The 22,651-nt window shown below is 38.3% G+C and overlaps 1 protein-coding gene and 1 long non-coding RNA gene across 3 annotated transcripts in view; both read left to right on the top strand.

Annotated features, from left to right (window-relative positions):
* LOC306909440 (band 4.1-like protein 1) overlaps nt 1-18,526 on the top strand; it is a 79,557-nt gene extending 61,031 nt beyond the window's left edge. Inside the window, exons 13-20 of one of the 2 annotated variants that reach the window (XM_079483144.1) lie at nt 1,170-1,322; nt 8,502-8,618; nt 9,045-9,131; nt 14,083-14,130; nt 14,351-14,446; nt 14,741-14,821; nt 15,495-15,611; nt 15,713-18,526. In XM_079483144.1, the coding sequence (XP_079339270.1) occupies nt 1,170-1,322; nt 8,502-8,618; nt 9,045-9,131; nt 14,083-14,130; nt 14,351-14,446; nt 14,741-14,821; nt 15,495-15,611; nt 15,713-15,718 (705 nt within the window). In that variant the 3' untranslated portion in view covers nt 15,719-18,526. The remainder of the gene's footprint in view (nt 1-1,169; nt 1,323-8,501; nt 8,619-9,044; nt 9,132-14,082; nt 14,131-14,350; nt 14,447-14,740; nt 14,822-15,494; nt 15,612-15,712) is intronic. The other variant, XM_079483143.1, reaches the window with a different exon arrangement.
* A 491-nt stretch (nt 18,527-19,017) lies between these two features.
* LOC306909861 overlaps nt 19,018-22,651 on the top strand; it is a 33,147-nt gene continuing 29,513 nt past the window's right edge. The window contains exon 1 of the long non-coding RNA XR_013788114.1: nt 19,018-19,104. This is a non-coding gene — a long non-coding RNA (uncharacterized lncRNA). The remainder of the gene's footprint in view (nt 19,105-22,651) is intronic.

The raw sequence follows: 22,651 nt of genomic DNA, 5'->3' as shown, positions 1-22,651 counted from the left end.
GTGCAGGAGTTAACCCCGCTTCACAAGCAGGAGGTATCTCTCCCTTATACGCATATTCTGATGCTTTTCTCCCACAAAAATGATAAATTGTATATATAATGTAACACACTGTACATTTATCATGAATATACATGTATATATTGTAAAAAATCCATGGATTTTACTATAAGAAAATTGTACTAACCTTCTTTTTTGGTGGATTGATGACCGTTTGTCTTAGCACACAGTAACACTTTAGATTAGGGTCCATTTCTAACTCTTATCTTAGTATTAAATACGGATTCTAACCCAATAAACTCCTAACTAACCTTAAAAGGTTGTTCTTAGGTTTAGGTTTTGGTGGGATTAAGGGATGTAGAGTAAGGTTATGCAGAATAAGGCATACATATGTACGTTATTCGTGCTAATTTACAACCAATATGCATGCTAATAATCAAAGCAGTTAGTAATGAATTTGTGTGCCCTGACATAAAGTGTAACCTTTTTTATTTGCAGTAAAGTCACAGTTAAATGTTTAGAATGTCAAAGTCAAGCTATTTATTTGTTTGTTTATTTATTACAAATGAATCAGGAAAGTGACATGAAAATGATAACCGGAAATTAAAAAGGACAAACAACATGTTTTGCTACGAAAAGAACACCTCAGTTTAAACAACTGGCTAAATTCTCAACACATTTTGTTTGCAGAGGCAGGAAAGCTTGTACAGAGCTAGAATTGTATCATTTTCTGCGAATTGTTCTTGTCATTAGGGCTAGCAAATTGAAAGCCCGTGGTTTGGAAACATTCGTCGCATCGTTGCATGTGTTGCAATTACGATGGTTTTAGGCAAGCAAGTGTTCTGCCTGTGTATATTCTGCCTGCACAAGTTTCCCTGTGGGACCTGCCTGAGCCAACTAATGCAAAAAAACAATATGACCATCTGATACCATCACTGTAGTGCAGTACTGTCACTGTAGCTTTTGTAAGTAAAGCACTAAAGCAAAGAAATAGAGTTAAGAATCTGCTCATCTTGTAATAGGGTATTCATTATTCATTTAGCTCACATCTTATGCAATTTTAGTGCAATGAAGATCAGCCTCATAACACTTTGGGTATGATGAAAAGCAAGGAAATGGCTAGACACTACAGTTTTTTAAATCACGGCTGTCTTTCCTCTGCTGCCGTCTAGTTTCTAGACAAGTCAGAAGATGTTCTCCTGAAGCACCAGGCCAGCATCAATGAGCTGAAGAGAGCCCTGAGGGAGCCCAGCAGTAAGCTGGTGAACCGGGAAAAGCGCCTGTCATCGACGTCCCCCGGTGAAACTCCAGAGAAGAAGGCAGCAGTGAGTATGAAAATACAACAGGAGGCTGTAAGACACTTAAAGTTTGATGATATAGATTGGTGCGGTAATTCGTTTGGGCGTATTGTTGTTGTTTATCTGGGATCAGTGTGTATGTTCATTATACATGTTGCAGTGATTGTGTGCTGAAGCTTTATCGAGACAGGTTCGGTTGTATCAGATGCATGCTTGAAATGTTTGGGAGTGTTGTTCATTGAATGGTCTGAAAATAAAGCCATGGGCATGCCAGAGGATGCTGAAAGGGTTGGAATATTAAAACCTCACAGCAGGGGATGTAATTGTGCAATGTCAGGCAATTGTATGTATTGAGGCAATTTTTACAGGAAGTAATAATGTTTCTTCAGCACAGTCTGAATTGAATGACATTTCATATTTGTGCATTTTTACTCTTTTGTTTCTGAAGGCTTGTCATAATTTTGCTTTGCTGAGATGTTTGCATGATGCTGATGATCATAAAATTAAATGTATTATTTTTGTATTAAGTTTATTCTTATGCTTTCTTTCTTTCTCTTTCTTTCTTTAAAATATTTTTTTTTTATAGGCTGACTGCAGAACTTTTCAGAGTTGTACATTTCTTGTGAGCATTGCTATGTATTAAGGAAAAACATTGTAATTTTTGGTTTGTGTTCAATGATATGGACAGTATGTCACAAATTATTAAGTGCTGATTCAAGAAATTTGATGTTATTTTAGTTTCTATTTTAATTTTATATTTTATTAATATTAGTTAAGTTATTATATTTGTTAATAATTTGAAACAGCTTTTTTATAATGTTTTTGTTGTTTAGTTATAATATTAAGCAGTTTTGTAATGTGCTTTTGTCATTTTATTATTTTGATATTGCTATTTAGATTTTATTTTTTTTTAGTTTAGGTTTGATTTTTGGTACTGTACTTCAGCTAGTTTCCATTATTTTCCAAATAATATTAAGGCCTCTATTTTATTTCATTTACTTTTTGTGTTTTAAGTTTTATTTTCAGTTATAAACGAATAACCCCATTTTGTCTTTTGTACAGGAGTAACATTGGAAAGCATTTTGTTAACGTACAAAGCTCATAAATGTAGATTGCTTGACGTTCTTCTGTTTTTCTGTTAATTTTGGCCATGTGTCAGGAGGCTGTTGATGCAGGCGGAAGAGAACCTGTCAACAGCCTCACTGTGGAGGGCTTCATACAGAAGACTGTAGTGACTTCACCTGAGGTTCCTTTGACATTCAGATTCACTATTGAGTTACTGATTACTTGACGAGACCGTATGATCCTTAAATCGACAGAACTAACCTTTTTCTAATCTATATTGTTAAATAGGGCTCTGAAGAATGGGTGTTGATCGAAAAACGAGACGCGTATCAAACGGACTATGAGATAGAGGAGAAAGAACAGAACAATGCAAGCACGTCTCCCCCACAACTGGTCGTTGATCTGCTTCCCAGAAAAAAGAAGGTAGTAAAACAACGCGAAATTACAGAGATGATACACATTGAGCTAATGGGAGAGGATGGTGAAGAAACACAATTGCAAATGGAGACTTTTACATCCACAAAAGTAACACAGAAGGAAAAGCCCACAGAATCAAATGGAAAGATGGAAGTTGGCATGTTTTCCTCAACAATCGAAGCAAAATCAGATTTATATACAGTTGATAAATTAGACAAAGTGCCTTGTTCACCTGCTGAATCAAGATCTGAGACTATGAAGACATTTAATCCAGATGCTACAGGTGAATGTGCTCCACATAAAACCAGAAGAGAGAAAAGACCTCAAAGCTTAAACCTGGGTATGTCGAGGGACTTTGTGTATGAAACAGAAGCCAACAGTTCAAACATCACAGAAGACAGTGTGGAGTCGGATGAGGACAATAATACTGAATCTATTGAAGAGACTGCTGTTTGTCATCCAACAACAGACACATGGTCACCATCCATGATGAAAAAGCAAAATCAGCCTGCAGATGCTGGGTCGGCTCTCGAAGAGAAGCACAGGGAGTTTGACAAAGTCATGGAAAAAGACTCGCAGACTGTCGATCAAGGAGGGACAAGATCTGTTGAAGCAGATGGTGAAGAGAAGCCATCCACCGAAATAAAGATTATGAACACTGAAGACAAACAAGAAAAGCAAGATTCGGTCAATGATCCTGGTACAGTCAATGAGCTAAAAAAAGTCAAGACTGATATCAGATTTGAGGTTATGAAAGTCATCATGATTGACAACAACGGGAACAAAGAGGAGCCAGAGAATGTAGACGATCAAAGAATGGAAGAGTTGGATCTTGAGAGGAAGATAAGCAATATTGAACTGGATAAAATCGAGATGGTTCAAACAGCCAAGGAATCGAGAAAGACCAGCCTGAGAGTTACAGGACACTCGAGAACTGATATAGCAAGAATCGTCCCATTGAAACCTGATAGAGCGAAGAGTCATGGTTACAAAGATGACATAGATATTGGGCAAGACGCAGAACTGATGAAAAGAAGCTTCAAAAGATACAGCATGAATGAATCTTTCGAAAGAGAGTTTGACCCAAGCAAGTTTGAGTGCAGGGATTCCAACACAAGTTTCACCACGAGTCCAATGGAAGCTAAACTAAGTCCGAAGGAATCAACAATGGCTAAGACAGACCACTATATTTCAGGGAGCTCAGAGCAAAAAACAAGAGATGTTGGCGGTTCACGACAAGAAGGAGCGATGCAGGATGCATACACCAGCCGAGTGGTCCATGGAGATCTTCTGCAGCCCGATGAAGGACTTTCTGATGTCCAAACTCAACTCCCCAGGACCCCAGTCCACCAAAAAAATGCCCCCCCGATTCCACCAGTTAAAACAAAGAAAGCCAGAGAATCTGTTCTTATTTTGCGCAATAGCCGCAACTTCAGCACAGACCCAGTTATAGAAGACAAGAAGAGCCTTCCGGTAAATCTGCTTGGCATCTTCCGCATTTTCAGTCATTGGACCAAAACGTATTCAACTCATGCATCCATTCTTTTTTTACCTTACACTTGTAATTAGACGTAAAAAAGCATCATATCTGCTTGCCTGTGAAGAGAGGGGTTGGAGAAGGTCACTTTTGCATGAATGGGTTCGGATCTTCAAAAACTCACATTCGACATTGTCATCTTCATTCCTTCCACAATCTCTACTGATATCAAAGTTGTTTAATCGGTGTGTCTGTTGGATTGACCAATGAGCATCTGGAAGGTTTGATGCTTAGGCCTTTTGCTTTGATACCCCCTCTCTTCAGAAATGTTTTTTGAATTTTCCTTTCATTCCACAAAACGGAAAAACTCTTCATATTGTGGCGATATTTAAGCTTTACCGTACATCCATGGCTATTGTTTTTCCTGCAGTTTTGCTTTGAAGAACGAAATAGCTGGATGAAACAGTTTGTGGCATTGTTGTTATTGTTTGTTGTTAGAAGTTTTCTAGTCACAAATATTGATTCTAAGATTTGAAGACCAGGGCTTTAACTGAAATGGCCATATGCTAGTTAAAGCAACCAAACTGAGCATTTAACCATGTGTTGGATTTCTCATTAAATTGGCAACACTGGACGGAGAGTATAAAGATTATTTTTAATATAAAAAATACTGGGAATGTATCGACCTACAGTAGTGCTCAAACACGCTACCTTAGTGCAATGTTTGTGTGTGGAATGAAAGGATTTTTTAAATAAACTGTTAACTTGTCAGTTTGAAGCCGCATCCTTGCTTTCATTTGACTGAAGTTGTGGGACGTGTTGGCACAAACCAAATTATTTGCAGTATATGAGCAACAACATGTGATAGCAGGATGCTGGTTGCAAACAATCTTTGCCTTACTGCCATTCTGCCTGTTGCCAATGACAAAATGGTTTTAATATGAAAACAAATTTAAGCTTGTATTTATTTTTGCTTGGCCATTGGGCATTTATTTGCAGTTGATCTTCAATGGAGCATGCCTCATGTTGGTTTCCCTACATAATATTTCTCTGTTTTAAAACCCAGTGAACTCCTTATATTTTGGAAGCATTTTAGGTTATCAAAGACTCACTTTTGAAAAATCTAATCCAAGACAGGGTTTGACTGGATTAGCACACAACCAGTGGCGGCTGGTGAATTTTTTCTGAGGTGGTTCTTTTTGGTGTACCAACGGGAAGAGAACTTCTTCCCTTTTTCGCCTTTCTGATGTCTGATTGAGAGGTCAGGCTGATCTGGACCCAGTTCCTTTACCTTCAGATTTTTTTGCCAAAGTTCTCTTCTCAAACGTACATTGGAGTAGAGATTTTACAAAGTTAGGTTCGTGTCCAGAATTACCGGAGTCTGCCATTTTCACACAACTGGAAATTGCGCCACTACAGACCCGCCCTGATTTTTGCATTTTGCGTCAACAGAAAAATCACCCATTTCAAATAAGATATGTGGATGCTGATAAATTTTATGTCACGTCTTAAATATATGTATATCTCGAATCAGGATTTACAAAATTCTACAAAGACCCGCCTCCTGTGGACGATTTCTCGATCTCCCCTCAGCTGAAATGGAGATGTGCAGACAGGCATATTGTGATGATTATCTTTAACATTACATTACGCAAATATACATTCGAAAAATTCTTATTTTGTGTGTGTAGCTCAGGGCAGCGGTGCCCTAGCGCCCTCTATTGGCCAGCCGCCACTGCACATAACATTTAACCTATGTTTCAGTCTTCACATATTTATCAATGTAATTAAACTATTTTAATTACTTTATTTACCCAATAGTTGTGTGTGTGGTATGACTTTATCACATAAGGGATACTATAGCCGACTGTAGGCCTACTCTATGTCTAGGCAGTGAGTTGACTGGGTTTTGGAACAGAACCTCTGGGCTGGTATTGACTTTTGCAAATGGATTTGTGTTCTATTTTCAATGGTCAACATTACTCATACATGCATACATTTTGTCAAAAAGCATACAAAATGTTTACTTCTAATACCTTGTGATTTCCACCTTTAACGTTTTGCTCCTTCAATTCTTTCTAGTGAGTTTTCTAAAATCTCTTTCGCAAAGCTACAACAAAAAACATTTACCACAGCACTTTTAAACTATGTGATTTCTTTGATGAAAATGGTCCTTTAAAACTATAATCACCAGAGAGTTCTTTAAAACCGTGTGAGAGTGAAAAACTCACATTAGAATTAACATTTCTAACATATTATTATAGTCGACGAAAGCATCTTGAATTGAAGTATTAAGAATGGAAGGTTCTTCCAAGTCTTATGTACTGTACAGTAAATATGTTGGTGTGTATCTTGGAAAGATTGGCTTTTTTCTAGGGGTCTTGCTTTCATAACACTGCTAATATTAGACTGCTTCTTTTTCTTTCTTGTTTTCTCTGTACATTTCTTTCACAGGAGTCTCTGTCCTCTGCTTCTCATGAAGACCCACGGGATGATGTTAAGGTCTTGCAAAATCTCAGTCAACACTATTTGCATATTCTTGCATGTTTTTCTTCAAAGGCACTTCATTTTCCATTCATAATCTTGTAACACTTATGTAACCAAATTAAAATTATACTGGAGATCCGCTAAATGACCAACTAAACAGATAAAGATTGATTTATTTTGTTTTGTTTTCAATGCATACGTTCTATGTATGCAGTATATAGACGGTTTCATCGTAACATCATTGTGGCTGTAGGTTATTTCTGATGACATCAAAAGAAACCGAGAAGAACCTTTACTTGGCAAAACTTGTCTCGCCAATATTTTGAATTAAGACTGCAATACCAATCTCAACCACTAGATGTCAATGTACCATACGCTTTCTTTAAATGCCACCAAACTACAGGACCCATTCAACAAATTGTTTATTTAATAAACTAATACATTTAGTTAAATATAAATAGTTCGATTATTAGAGACTAGCCAAACACAAACCAGAAGTGAACTGGGTGTCAGGCGTGCAGCATCCGATGAAACGATCTGTAGTATAAAGAACAAACCCACGGCTGTGCCATTATAGGCCCCATACACTCGCTATGTTAAGCTAAACAAACCAAATTTTTTTTTCATTTTATAACCATCATCTTCATTTTCTTGCCCGCTATGAGAACCGGATGTTAGCGCTGCCATGGAGATCATCGCCATTCATTCAGATTCACTTTCTGCATGATTACCAGCTCCAAAGTACCCCTGATCCCATATCTGGGTCATCACCACTGCATCTTTCATTCACTATCATGACATTTACTGGACATGATGTTGCAACGCTGCCCTCTCTTTACTCAACAGCAGCGACCGCTCTCCGTCCTGGAGGACGACATTACTCACGAGCTACCCATCGAGAGAAAATATTCAAGCATGACAGTCAGTTCCACCTCAAGCCTTGAAGCTGAGGTGGACTTCACTGTAGTCATGGACTTACACAGCGGAGTGGAGGAGTTCACAAGAGGCATGGCTGAGCTGGGCGAGAAGGACCAGTGGGTGGAGATGGGCGGGGAAGGGTTTGAGGACGTTCCCAAGTCTCTCTCCACTCGCCGCACAAATTTGCGAGATGTGTCGCCCGGAAGGGAGCGTTTCCTTGACGGTCGCTCTCATCAAGATTTAGAGCCTGTAAGGATCAGATTGTTCTCAGCAGGCCAATCATTACACATTCCGGACTACATTTGTTTTATACATTTATGTTGTCCAGTTTCATCATTTATGTTTTGTTTGTTTTTTATTTATGAATTGATTGATTTATTTATATTTTTTTGTTTTCACTCCATGTTGTAATTTTGTTTACACTGTTGCTCAAACGTGTGGACACATCTACACATCATTAAGCAATATGTTATACCACGAAAACAAGCAAAATTGAATGCATGTTTTTAAACTCATCAGTCATTTTTCAAAGTGTTTAAACAAAATGATTAAACATACATTCAGTCGTGTGTCCAGGCATTTGAGTTTTTATACACTATTTGTTTTCCAGTTTGACTTATTTGTACAATTTGATTTATTAGTGGTTCGTTGTTTTAGGGTACAGTGAAATATCCTTTTGAATTAATGTTTCAAACTTGAAATGCGTGTACGATTATCTTAGTCTTTAAACATCCTGTGGAACACTTGTCACAACAGTTTGCATGGTCATTTGTAACGCAGACAATTACCGGATGAGCATATATTGTACTTACGTACTAAAATAAGCTTTTTTTACCCATCAGCCCCCTGTTGCCAAGAAAGACCCCAGTGCTGTGAGCGCTGCTCAGATGTTGAGAAAAGGAGACATTAAAGTGACAGCACATTCCAGTGACTCTGATGTTGAACACAGCTCGGATCATGTGAGAATTTCATTACTGTCACTTTTTAGTTACTCAGAAATGGCAAATTAAGTCATTACCATAGTGCCGTCTTTCAGAGAATTTGACTCACAATTGCATACATGTGTGTGACACACTAGTCTGAAGTTAAACATTGCATGTTTCTGTATATGAAAGATTAAAAAAAACACTGGGAAAATTAATGAGTCTCATAATGAAACGCAATAATCCTCATTCATCACTGTAGGCTGTGTATGTATGTGTGTGTGTGTGTGTGTGTGTGTGTGGGCACAGTGCCCTACAGGGGTCTTATCAATATTTAACACTTTTAACAAACAGTCAAAGCTTTAGAGGTTACCGTTTAAGTTTTGGGAAATAGCAGTCAGGTGGCCTTGGGCAATACTTTGCTTCTTTCTATATCTTATAAAATGTGTTTGTGTGTGACAGCCTTCAGAAGAAAATAAGACTGTTGTCAACTGCAAGCCAACCAAAGTCTCCAGTACTGACGTCACACAACCACAGAAGGTGGAGACGGTAGGTGTCCAATGACACTTGTTTGTCACTTGTCCTTGTAAACGTCCTGCATGTTCAACAGTGCCAAAGTTTGTGCTACTGACAGATTTTTTGTCTTGAACAAAACTATGCATAAGCTCAAATGATGAGCTAAACGTTGTGTTCAGTCTTTCAGTGTACAGACTTTCAGTTGTGTATTGTGTAATGCGGGCGCCACTATTACTGTATGCTACCACAAATACACAATATAACATCCATGAAATAAATGATTCTTGGTGGACATCCTGTCGCTCTTGTTGGTCAGGCCAAAGATTTTCATCAACATCACATCTGATGTTTTTCATTGCCATGGTGCGGGGATAAAATCTCCTTGAATGCCGCACCCGTCCCTTTGCAATGATCAGCTGTGATGTCCTCACATGCAGCATTCATGGCATCCAACAGAGTCACATGATCTTGTGGTCTATGATCATATACTTTCCACCTCCATGCTGAAAAAAACTTCTATTGGATTCAGGAATGGTGAGTATGGTGAAAGGAACTCCACTGTTATCCTTTCATGTGTGCAGCAAACCACTCCCTAACAATGTTGGTTCGGTAGAAGCTGACATTATCCCAGACATCAACATAATTAGGCCAATGTGGTCTAACTAAACTTCTTTCTTGTTCTGGAATCAGGTCTCTGTAAAGTGTGTCTAGGAAGGCCAGGAGCAGTTGTGTATTATAGGGTCCAATGTGTGGAATATGTGTGCTCACACCATTCTCTGAAATGGCAGCACACATTGTAATAATGGCCCCACATTGGCTTGGGGTGTCAGTTGTGGCTCGGTGTCTAATGAGATTGCGACCACGTCTTCGGCATTTGGACAGATTGAACCCGGTCTCGTCCACAAAAACAAGAATATGGGTTGTTTCATGTCCTTCTAACTCCATGATTCTCTACGAAGAAACACAGAAACAAAATAAAGTGAATTTTTTATTCTAGAGTTCAGTAAATGTTTTCTCTTCTTATGGGTTTCTAAAACTTTAGGACTTTACATAATACAGGCTTCTTAGAAGTACAGTAAAACTCCCTAAGGGCACACCAATAGTTTACCTGGACATACTGGTACCGCAGCTCCTTTACTCTTTCACTATTCCACTCGAATGGCACCTTGTAGAGTTGTTTCATAGACATTTAATGTCTTTTCAAAACTCTTTCTATAGTGGAAATGCTGACAGAATCTATATTTGCGAAGACATTATTGTCATTTAAGATTGCACTTTGGATCTCTCTTAGCCTGATGGAATTGTTGGCTATGGCCATGTTGCAAATTTCTTGTTCTTGCTGATGGTTAAATACTGCTGCTCTGCCACCAGCACGAGGTTGTTGTGCAGTTCTATAGAATGTACAAATAGACTTGCATTTACCTTTACAATATTGTTGTTTATAAAAATGCTTTACATGCTGTAAAACAAACACAAAAATACATATTTACCTGTTTTCCCTACGAAAGGTTTGCACGATTGATGACACTGTGGACCTGTTTACATTAGGCTGCACTCTTTTCGACCAGCCTCTTCCATTGTAAAACCACAATTTATGACATCATCCACAAGTGTGGCTCTGAATTCATCAGAGACTCCGTGACTCTTCTATTTCCACCTCTTCCTCTGTTATGTCTTCCTCTAACACCACCACCACGTATTCTTACACGTCTTCCAATCGGTCTACCACGAGCATGTTGCTGCAGTTCAGGGTTGTGGAAGTCCTCCATGGTCAAAACATTTTATTACAGTTTTTCTCCATTGGTTTGGCTCATTTCTTGAAACAGAAATTACATTCTCAAAATTCTAAGATCATTTGGCAAAACAGTCTTACAGTTCAGCACAACACTATAGCTCACTTGCAAAAGCTAACATCTCTCCCAAAACTTTTCACTCATGCTTCAAAACTAAATTCCTTTCCCATATAAACAGTCAGTGCCACGAAAATGACAAAGATCCTTCTCAATTGCTTTGGCTCATTTCTTGAAACAGACCGGACGTTCTCAACACTCTTAATGCTTTTGCCAAAATAGTGTGGATGGTTCAGCACAATACCATGGTTTACCTGCAAAAGCTCATATCTCTCCCAAAACAGTTCACTCATGTGTCAAAACTAAATTTCTTTCTCATTTAAACAGTCAGTGCCCCCAAAATGCTTCGTCCCTTTGGCATTGTGTAAGCACTGCAAGTCAGAATGTTTAGATGTTTTGTCACTATGGCAGAGGACCATTGAAACATCCCTCATGTCCACCTTTCAGTCTTAGCCCCGTCCTTCATTGACAATGGTTACTGTACTCATATTGTAGGTGAGGCCCTACAAGACCGCTCTCATTTTCAGGGATCAAATCAAAATGAATGTGGTCCAAGAAAAGACGGAGCTTCTGTGTATTGTATGGGCCAGGACTGGGGATGTGAGTGGCCACACCATTCTCAGATATGCCAGCACACATAGTTATATTGCCCCACTCGCTGGCCTGGGACATCCACCGTGGCCCGGTGGCCAATAATATTACGGCCACGTCTTCGGCCCTTGGCACTGAGATTCGAACCGGCAACCTTCTGATCACAAGCCCAACGCTCTGACCACCAGTCTGACCTTCGAATCGCAGTGCCAGCAGGTCATGACTGAAGTGCCGTTGAGCAAAGCACCTCACCCCTGATTGCTCTGCAGTAATGTGCCACTGTAGAAAAAAAACTACTTGTAAGTCGCTTTGGATAAAAGCGTCAGCCAAGTGAGTAAATGTAATTATTCTCTACATTAGCGGAAAAAAAGAAAACATAAAATCAGTCATACACTACAGTTACAGACAATTACATAGGAATGTTCTATGTTCTCCACTAGATCAATTTACTACAGGCCACTACTCCTGTGGTTCCAAACCTGGGGTACATGTACCCCTATGCAGAGGTACTACAGGGGGTATTTGACAGAAAGGGGAGGGGGAAAATCATCAATGACTAGGCTTACTGAAATGTAAATCAAATATTTTCATACCTGGATACACAAATCACGTAATACTGAAGCGAAAAAAGTTTTGGAACCACTGCTTTGGATCACCAGTAACTGACTTACATGTACATACTGGTACAGCAGCTCTTTCACTCTATCAGAGTTCCTCTCAAATGGTACCCTGTAAATTTGCTTCATTGTCATCTGATGCTTCTTCAATATACGGTCTATTGTGGAGATGCTTATAAAGTTGACATTTTGGAATATGGCATTGTCTTGTAGGATTGCAGTGTCTCATTGTGATGGCATTATTTGCCATCACCATGTTACAGATCTCTTGTTCATTGAGAAGTTTTTCTCTGCCACCTGTGCAAGGTTGTCGTGGAAAACTGTGTTTTTCCAATGTTTTTCTTGTCATTTTTAGTATCATAACATACCATTGAGGTAAGATATTACTGTAGGCCTATCACACACAAACACACACACAAACACACACACACACACACACTGTAGAGCGAGGCACATTAGGCTGAACTCGGCGACCTGCCTCCGCCATTGTGAGGCCATGGTTGATGACATGGTCTATAATTGTGGCCCGAATTTCATCCGGGACGGCATGGTTTCTTACAGTAATGCCCCCCTGCCTCTTCCCCCTATTCCATCACCATGCACCCTTACTACTCCTCTTCCTCCTCTTCCTCCACTTCTTCCTCTTCTTCCTCCTCTTCCTCGAGCAGGCAGTTGCCCTTGTTTATTTACTTGGCCAGGTGCCTCCATGGTCAGAAATTGTTTTGGTTCTGCATGTCAAGCTCTTTATATACATGTTTGGCAGCATTTACAGTCATGGACAGCGCCTGTCAGGTAACTAAACATACATAATTGGTCATCTGAGATGTGTGAATCTCCTCCTTCGTTAGTCAAGTTCTAGTTTCACCTGACTGTCAATTGCTGTAATAAATTTATAAAATGTTCCAAGGGATTCATATATGGTATTCATGGTATTACGTTTTTGACTAATTTTGACAATTGAACAGACTATTGTGCATGTGATGACTTATACAATGAAATGACGCTGAAACGTTTTGGAGCGAACAACCATTAGACTGAGAATCGACAATCAGTTTAGATCAACAAGATCAATTCACTTGGAAATTGTGCTAAATGTAGGCTACCTGTACTTAATCATTTGCAAAGATGTAGCGAGACATTGACACATGTATTTCGACATTTGCAATTTGATCAAATGAATGAGAAATTCCATTCTGTTGTAAACAATTGCCAAGTTGTTTGGAGGTTTGTCCATGTTGTTTTCAGAATGTAATTTCTGTTTCAAGAAATGAGCCAAACCAATGGAGAAAAACTGTAATTGTGCTGTGGGCAAACTACATGTATATGCTCCCAAACTTCATTGGATGAATGGTTAAATGGTTGATTGGTTGATTCAAATTGTATTGCAATTAGAGGTCATTTTCCAACGTAGCAAACATTACAAACAATATCAATGTCAGATTTATGGAATATACATGCGTGTATACCAGGTTTTTATAAGTGAATGGATTGTTTTGAATGTGATGGCGTACACGATGAAAAATGGTTGCGAAGTTGTTAAGAGTTTGACAGTTTAAGTGAGAATTGACTCATCAGTTTTGATCAACAAGCCATATGCAATTATTTGTTGTGCAAACTGCAGACGATTGTACTTAATGTTTGCACACATGTGCCAAAGCATTTGCAATTTGCTCAAATCAATAAGAAATTCCAATCTGATGTGAACAATAAGCTATTTGTTCAGAGATCTGATCTTATTGTTTTGGAAAATACAATTTTCATTTGAGAATTGAGCCAAAGCAATTGAGAAAAACTGTAAGTAAAACTATGCTGCCATCTACTGGCACTGAGGCTGTGTTCTCTGTGCTTACAGCTCTGTAATGCCTGCTCCCTTTGCACTGCTTGCTTCATATGTTGATTCTTGTTTTTGTTTCATGTCTGTTGCAGAGAAAGGAAGAGAGCGGAGTTAAAGAGCTGAAAGAGAACGGCTCCCCTGTGAGTACATACACAACTGACACTGACACGTTTTCAATTGTTGAACTGTAAATTGTCCATTTTGGACATTGTCCAATTGTCCATAAGCAAATCTTGCTTGAGAAAGAAAGAGCAAACTGATACTTTATAATATATGTAGTAGCAATCGAGATGACTCACGCCCTGTGTGATAAGGTCATATGTTGGATTGGTCAGAATGTGTAACATGGATGTATTACAGGTGAGGACAAACAGTGTGGGAAGAGAATTCGTGGCGTCTCCTTTCACCGTAACCACAGAAAATGTGACATCAGCCACCACAACTCAAGTGACCAAGGTACGAGATGTTGACTTTCACAATGTTCTTGAGCACACAATGCCATTGTAATTTTTCCTCTTATATCAATATTGAAATGAGCTTTACAAGGACAAACTCAGTCAAACAATCATGTCTGTGTTGTTGATGGATGCGCAGGGAATAATCTGAAATGTTACTAAAATATCGTTTCATAACATTTCCAAAAAGAAAGGCAATAGAGGTTAATGGCTTTACACCACCACAAGGTCAGATGATGACATACCCTGTCCGGTTGGCATACCTCTCAATGTGAGTGTTTCTGGCTCTTTCCAGACGGTGAAGGGAGGGTATGCAGAGACCAGGATTGAGAAAAGAATAATCATAACAGGCGATGAGGATGTTGACCAACATCAGGTATGCTGTAAACAAATCTGTACAGTTATTATATTTTAATGTCATGCGCAGATGGATGATTTTTTCCTGTAAATAAACACAGTAGTATTGTTTGGAAACAATCTAAACGGAGAACCCTTATGACAGAACGTTAAGAAGAAATGTAAGCAGTATTTACACTATATCTTATACAAAAGCGAGATGTTTTTGAGACCATTGTGGTATAAAATATGCTCTTTGGAACATCTCAACGCATGCTGTCATGAAAGAGAAAATCACTCATCCTCACGTCGTTCCAAACGTCTACGACTTTCTTTCTTCTGCAGAACACGAAAGAAGATATTTTGAAGAATGTTGGTAACCGAACAACATTGACCTCCATTGTTTGGGCACAAGACTATTTAAACATTTCTCGAAAGATCGTATTTTGTGTTCCTCAGAAGAAAGAGTCATATACTGTACAGGTTTTGAACCGAACAAAGTAAAAATAGGATAACATTATTTTTATTTTGGAAACGTTCGAACTAAACCACTAAGCTGAAAGTGGGACAAACCGAATATCATGAGTGAAATCATTGTAGTGTAGAACTGTAGTGGGCGTAGACTTTTCGACCCCGCTGTAGTGTATCTACATGTGCTGTGTTTTCATGCTCACTGCAGAATTGTAATGATTAATAATTGTAAAACCGTGTAGGCTCTTGCCATGGCAATACAGGAAGCCAAACAACAGCATCCTGACATGCTGGTGACTAAGGCAGTAGTGGTCAGGGAAACAGACTCGACATTTGAAGAGAAACAGCGGAGATCAGAGGTACGGCCAACACACAACCTACATGTATAATATACTGTATTCGTGATTAAGTGTTTCAACTGCTGGGGTATCGTCACGTAATATGTTTCTGTGTGTTGCAGTCTTGATCACTAGAGGGTGCTGTTTGGTAACACTGACAGAAGATCCGTTTTGGACTCCTCTCCTCTCCTGCTTTATATTCTTATTGAGAGATGATGGCTCACGCTACTGAACAATGAACACAACATGTACCACCAGCCCCTCTCCAACCGCTGTCCCATCTTGCCCCTCTTCAGCTTACCCTGTGTCCAAAACTATCCTAAACCTACAATGTCTCATCGTCTGATGTCAATACATTGTTCAGTACCATGCAAAGTATTTTCCTTCCATTACATCTACAGCAGCCCTGAGTCATCTGCAGTCCTTAAGAGAATTTAACCCTAAATTGTATAAATGTCAATAGTTTAACATAAAATTTGGAGTGGAGTTGAAAAAGAAATGCTGAAAGTGTTGGATAAATGATTCCATTCCGTCACGTACACACATCATACTTAGTTTCCAGAGTTACAAAACTTCTTGGGGGGTTTGTTTGAGTTTACAGCTTCTTTTTGGGACATTCTATATCAACCTGCCATTCCTGGTTCCCTGATCCGGTCATCACAGAGTGGATCACTCACTCCAGTACATCATCGTCTTCAGTCTTCCATTTTGGATTCATGCATGACTTTTAAACTTCAATGGAAAAGTCTGAAGAAGGACAGACACTGAAGATATGTACCCATGCTGACATGGATAATATAGGCATCTAGCGTTAACCGATATACTCGATTGCTGTTTTTTAGCCTTGTAAAGATTTTTAAATAATAGTTGACCATGTGTTTGCCTGTTAATTATGAATATTTATAGATTTGATTATCATATGCGTATGCATGAAACGAATAGCAGATTTGGATGGTGGAAGCGCACACGCATCAAACCTGATGAGTTGTACTACAGATGCTGTTGCTTTATACCCCATGAGTCAAAACAAGGGACGACCCGGAATTGCACATCCCATAATATGCGCAAGATCACGTGATGTATATCATTTTAAAATCAATGCAGCAATTTGGATTGCAGGCGAGATGCGACATGTGTGCATGTTTACTTTTCTTACCGTCCTCAATTTTAGTGGATCAAACCAATCTCCCTGTTTCAACCTGACACTCAGATCTGTTCTAAAACCCAGTGAGCTGCTTATGCAGGCATCACTTCAAAGTGTCATAGGAGCGAACAAAATTCAGAGGTAGCAAATCTAATTCTGTCTTCTGAAATCTGCATATAACCAATACATTTGGCTAACATCAAACAATCCTGTAATGCAATGCAACGTTGACAGGGAACATCCCAAAAGGATAATTGACAGCTTTTTTAGGATGCTGCCTATGTAGGGAGTAGACAGCAAGGTAGCACACTAGGTTTGATTTATTGAAGTGATGCTTGATGGGCAATGTTAGAATTTATACCAACACACTTTGATTAGAGATTTTATTGACATGAATGTGGTATTTTTTCTTTGCTTTTTTAAGTTATGCTGTATGACTTGGATGTATTTATATGATTGCTAAATGTGAGCCCTTGGGTTTTCCGTCTCTTAAATGTAACCACCCACAGCAGTGTGAATATCACAATCTCCTTATCTGTGTTGTATTCCAGTCAAGAGAAACGATTATCGTATATATTCTATGCATTCTTAGTAAAGTAGGTAGAGGAAAATACAACAAACAGAGGGGATTTGGAAAACTGTGAGCTGTTTTCGTCAACAACTCTGCAATAACATTTACATTTATAGAGAAAACTGTGATTAAGCATGTTCCGCATTACGGCTGTATGCACAAATATGTCACTGTTAACCACAGCTCTGTACGTCTCACTGCTGTTTACTGAGGGATGGAAGACCCTCGGGACATGTCTGATCTGCTGTTAAAATGCATCTGTGAATCACATGAGAATCTGTATTTTTTGTTTTCCAGGGTAGCGTCACTGAATTTCCCGATAATACTGCAAAAGGTCCAGGCAGCACTCTTTTTGTTTTCTGAAATAGATATAAGCATGGTCAAATGTGTTAAATGGAGAGTATTGAAATAAATGTGGTGTTATTCTTGCACCACCGGCATCATTTAGACAAGTTTCCCAAATATACCACACCCTTTCTTTCATTGGTCGGATAAACATAAGCAATTCAAACAGTTACAATTCAACAAAAATTTCGGATTCAGCGCGTGCCTGCTCGAGCAATGTTTATCTGCTGTTCATTTTGGCATAAAACGGATACTATGTGACCAAATTTGGAAGGGAGGAGGTGATGTCTTGAAGCGATGGGGTTTGACTCGGAAACATTGAAAGAAAGCTGTGCAAGTGATTCTTTCTGTACCAAACACAATTTAGGGCTGTTACTGCGATGATAAATATGAGAGAATTATATCAATATTGGGTGCCTTATTGTTTCACTCAATGTCATCTGAGGCAAGACAAGTTCTTACCTGTGATCCATTGAAACAAAAGCAAAAGTTTCAGAGTTGATCTCATGGATCAACATGGGTCTAAAGTCTGTCACATGGGATGCTGTAATGGATATTGTAAATGGAGTTAAATGTATTTATCTCTGTTGACTGGTGCAACTAACTGTAGATCTGTTATAGAGTTTGACATGACACAAGTTTAAGAAGGACGGACCACTGGAACAAATAAAGTGAAAGCGGGTACAGTACCTGATGCTCTGTGCATGGCATAAAGCATTGGATTTCTCTTCCTAAACTACTGTCCTGATCCCTTCCATTGACACGTGTCTTTCAGAGTTCAATAGCCACATAGTGCTTAATGGTGTGTGTTTACTGTATTTGCATTCAGCCTAAATGGAGTACAGAATACAACAATAAACGTCTCGATGCCATTCTGATTTCTGGTTATAAATCCTGCCCAATGCCCCTTTTGAATGTCAGAACGTCATTGTACAAATGTACCAAGTTGAACATTGTTTGGAGTGTAGAATGTATTTCTGTTAAGGTATTTAAGACTCAAGTATGAAATATATTTTGACTTCAATAGGTTTGACACATACTGTAGCACATCAATATCATATTGGACAAAAGTGGAATGATATTAGTTTACTCTGTATTTCATCTGACAACTTATCTCCATAGTTCCCATTTTAATTATGTCGCCTCGCCTCTCCATATTTTGTGAATTTTATTGTTTGCGATATATCACAATTATTAGTCACCCTTTATGCTTGTCACTGGCTTTGGCAAATATATAACCGATAAGCATGCTTGTGAACTTTGACAACACAGCAATCCCTGAAAAAGTTCTGGGTTTTTTCCATTTCCGAAAAACAGCACATTTGGACAAACAGGGTTTCAGAAGGACAGTAAATATATTTATCTACCCTTTGACATGTGCATGATTCACTGTTTGCACGCGCAAATATTCAGACTTTTCTCAGGCAGAACACCACCACAGACTCAAAAATAAGGTAATGTTTAAAAAGTAAAAATGTATGTGTGAAAATTCAGCGCTGAATATATGTGGAATGTAAAATCTACCGTTGAGTGATAGTAACTTAGTTTGTACCCAAGACTGTAACCAAGACAGTTAGACAGGAAATTATGCAAAGCTAAAAGCTATTTCTGCAGATTTTTCAGTAATAGCCTAGGATTTAGTGCACATGAACTGCTTGTACATAAAGTAAGTAGTTTTTGCTGTAGTTATGCAGCTAGCTGCCAGTATCTGACTGTTGATTTATATGTTTCTAATTTATTGGCAACAGTTTGTTTAAAGATAAATGAACATTAAACACGAACAAGTCTTTATCTTTACAGAACAAAAAGATAAAATAAAAGCCTCATGTAAATCTGCAGTAAGTCACTGCGGCCAGTAATACTGTAATTTCTACAGAAATCATTTTTCCAAGAGAACGTGTGTGAAATTTGCATTGCTCCTCACAAAAGTCTGCCTCCCTAGACGTCATAAACTCCCAATAGACACTGCACAGTTACACTGGATCCTAAGTGAAGATTCATACGGATCATGTTTATGTATTTAATACCCAATTGCCAGAACGGTACCTGAACATCAATACGACTGCACTGCAATGCTTCAAAATAGCCAGAAGAGTGCAGCACAAAACTGCAAATAACGAAACGATCAAACAAAAGATCAGACAATCCTGTGTCATTGTATCTTAGAAATCCAGCAATATTTGAATTGTGCTCATAAAAGATAACTTGGCAGTTTTTCAGAAACACTGTATTACTGAAACACATATTTGATTTCTGTTCATGTCTGTCTTTCTATGCTGTATAATGTATCTTGTGTAATGTTTTGTAACTACACTGAACAAGCTATGTACCACAAGAACACACTTGTTAGATTAGTATGCATCATATATACCTTTGTTACCGTGTGACCTATTTTGCACTAATTTCTATAGTATAGACCAGGACCCGTGTTCACGAAACATTTGATCTTACCACTAAGAGCTCTCCTAAACAGCTGTCGAAGTTTTTCTCTTAAAACCGTTCACAGCGCTGATGAAGGAACAGAGAGAAAGGGCGGGGTTGACCTCGATAACCTCAGTGATTGGCTGATAGAGGATGGGACTCTGTTAGTCATTTATTCATAGAAATATTATAGACATTTAAATTGAGATATTTTTGGAGAAATAAAATATTTTAAAATATAATTGTTGCCATTTTCAAATTAAGATTAGTAAATTAATACACTAAGTAATTCATTCAACAAATGAAGAGTTCATTTACAGATTCAAAATCTATGTTTTTTTTTGTGCATTACAATTAATTTCAATCAAACAGTTTGTTTTTTATTAAGTTACAATGACTTTCAATAAATACAGCTAACAAAAACAATCAAACACAATAAACAAAGGATAACACAATAAACAACATGATTTTTGAATGATTTATTATTTATTAGTTATCTTTAGCAAATAACGATATGTTCATTAAGTCAATAGAAACTATTATGTTCAGCTATTTGTAAGCATTTTGCCTGTCTCATAAACCGTTAGCAGATATTATTAGTCTTTATTATCATGTGATCTTTCTAAAATGGTTACGTTTCAAGGTAGACTGCCGGTGTTACGGCCATTTTAGAATTGTTGTGAGTTGGACTTAGGGGTCCTCTTCACTACCCCTAACGTCTCACAGGTTTAAAAGCTAGTTTAAGTGCTTAAACGCTTTGTGAAATACTATTAGCACCAAAATGTAGGAGTCCTAAAACAAGGACAGACACGCCCCTTATTTGTTTCTTCTAAATCGGCAAGTGAGGAGCTACTTTTAGCCATAAGATGTTTTGTGAATACGGGCCCAGAATCAGATAAACTGACAGTGGGGGCGAGAATTGTGCTCATTATGTTTTTAAGTCAGTCTAGAACACTGAAACAAATCAAATGTAACTTGTAGTCTTCAGTGAAGTGTGTATTTCCCCTGATAACTACATAGGACAGATATGATGTAAGGTTCTGGAAAACTACTGTATTGGGTCTCGGCAGCAAAGCAGAATTTTGGGCAGCCAAGTATAGCTGGTCTCCCCCTTTAGTATACAAGGAGAGAGTATGGTTGAAGAAACTACACGAAAAAAGAGAGCTTTTGTGTTAAAAGTAATTTTTTTCTCAAGACAAGACCAAGACATACACCAGATCAAGCCTACAACCCTAAAATCTGTCACTCCCAAAACAAGGCGGATGAGTTACTTCCATGTTTCCATATACAGGTGCTGGTCATATAATTAGAATATCATCAAAAAGTTGATTTATCTCCATTCAAAAAGTGAAACTTGTATATTATATTCATTCATTACACACAGACTGATATATTTCAAATGTTTATTTCCTTTCATTTTGATGATTATAACTGACAACTAAGGAAAATCCCAAATTCAGTATCTCAGAAAATTAGAATATTAGAATATTCCTTAAGACCAATACAAAGAAAGGATTTTTAGAAATCTTGGCCAACTGAAAAGTATGAACATTTAAAGTATGAGCATGTACAGCACTCAATACTTAGTTGAGGCTCCTTTTGCTTGAATTACTGCAGCAATGCGGCGTGACATGGAGTCGATCAGTCTGTGGCACTGCTCAGGTGTTATGAGACCCCAGGTTGCTCTGATAGTGGCCTTCAGCTCTTCTGCATTGCTGGGTCTGGCATATCGCATCTTCCTCTTCACAATACGGTCAGGTGAGTTTGTTGGCCAAATAAGAACAGGGATACCATGGTCCTTAAACCAGGTACTGGTTGCTTTGGCACTGTGTGCAGGTGCCAAGTCCTGTTGGAAAATGAAATCTGCATCTCAATGAAGTTGGTCAGCAGTAGGGCTGTGTATTGGCAAGGGCCTCACGATACGATACATATCACGATAGATGGGTCCCGATACAATATATCACAATACATTCGATACGATACAAACGTTCGATATATTGCAATAATTTGTTTTAAATAAATACAAATTAAGAGTGAGCTAAAAATACATGTTGGTGTGTACAATCTATGGTATTCTGGTATGTTCTGGTATCACATTATAGTGATAACTCTGCAGACACAAAAGATTCCATTAAATTTTATTAACAAAGCTATTTTTAAGAGGTATTTGTCATCTTGCTTACACAGTGTTACTGAACAGCGAACATATAATGTTTAAAGTGCATATTTAGTCATTAAACATTTAAATGCAAATGCCACAAAAAACGTATTTTTTTTCAGTATGTTGTTAATAAAAAACAAAGTACATTCAAATCTATTCATAAAACTGAAATTGTCAGTATGACTCTCTTTTATATCCCACTCCACCAGTGCAGTTTTCTGCACGTGTCTGTGGTTGTGTTGTAATCCTAACATACGATGCATTGCAAGTCAGGGTCACTCGCTCTACCGAGCTAAGGGATTTTTTTACCTCTTCGTAAATCCCGGGTCCTTCTACGTCCGTTATGTGCCTGCGAATCGGAATCACATAATCACATGTTCACCATATGCCCGAAGCCGGGGTTTTCAACCACACTGTCG

Source organism: Barbatula barbatula, assembly GCF_947034865.1.
Source record: "Barbatula barbatula genome assembly, chromosome: 20".
NCBI lineage: Eukaryota > Metazoa > Chordata > Actinopteri > Cypriniformes > Nemacheilidae > Barbatula > Barbatula barbatula.
Note: the sequence above shows the minus strand (reverse complement) of the source record. Positions and strands in the feature narration are given on the sequence as shown.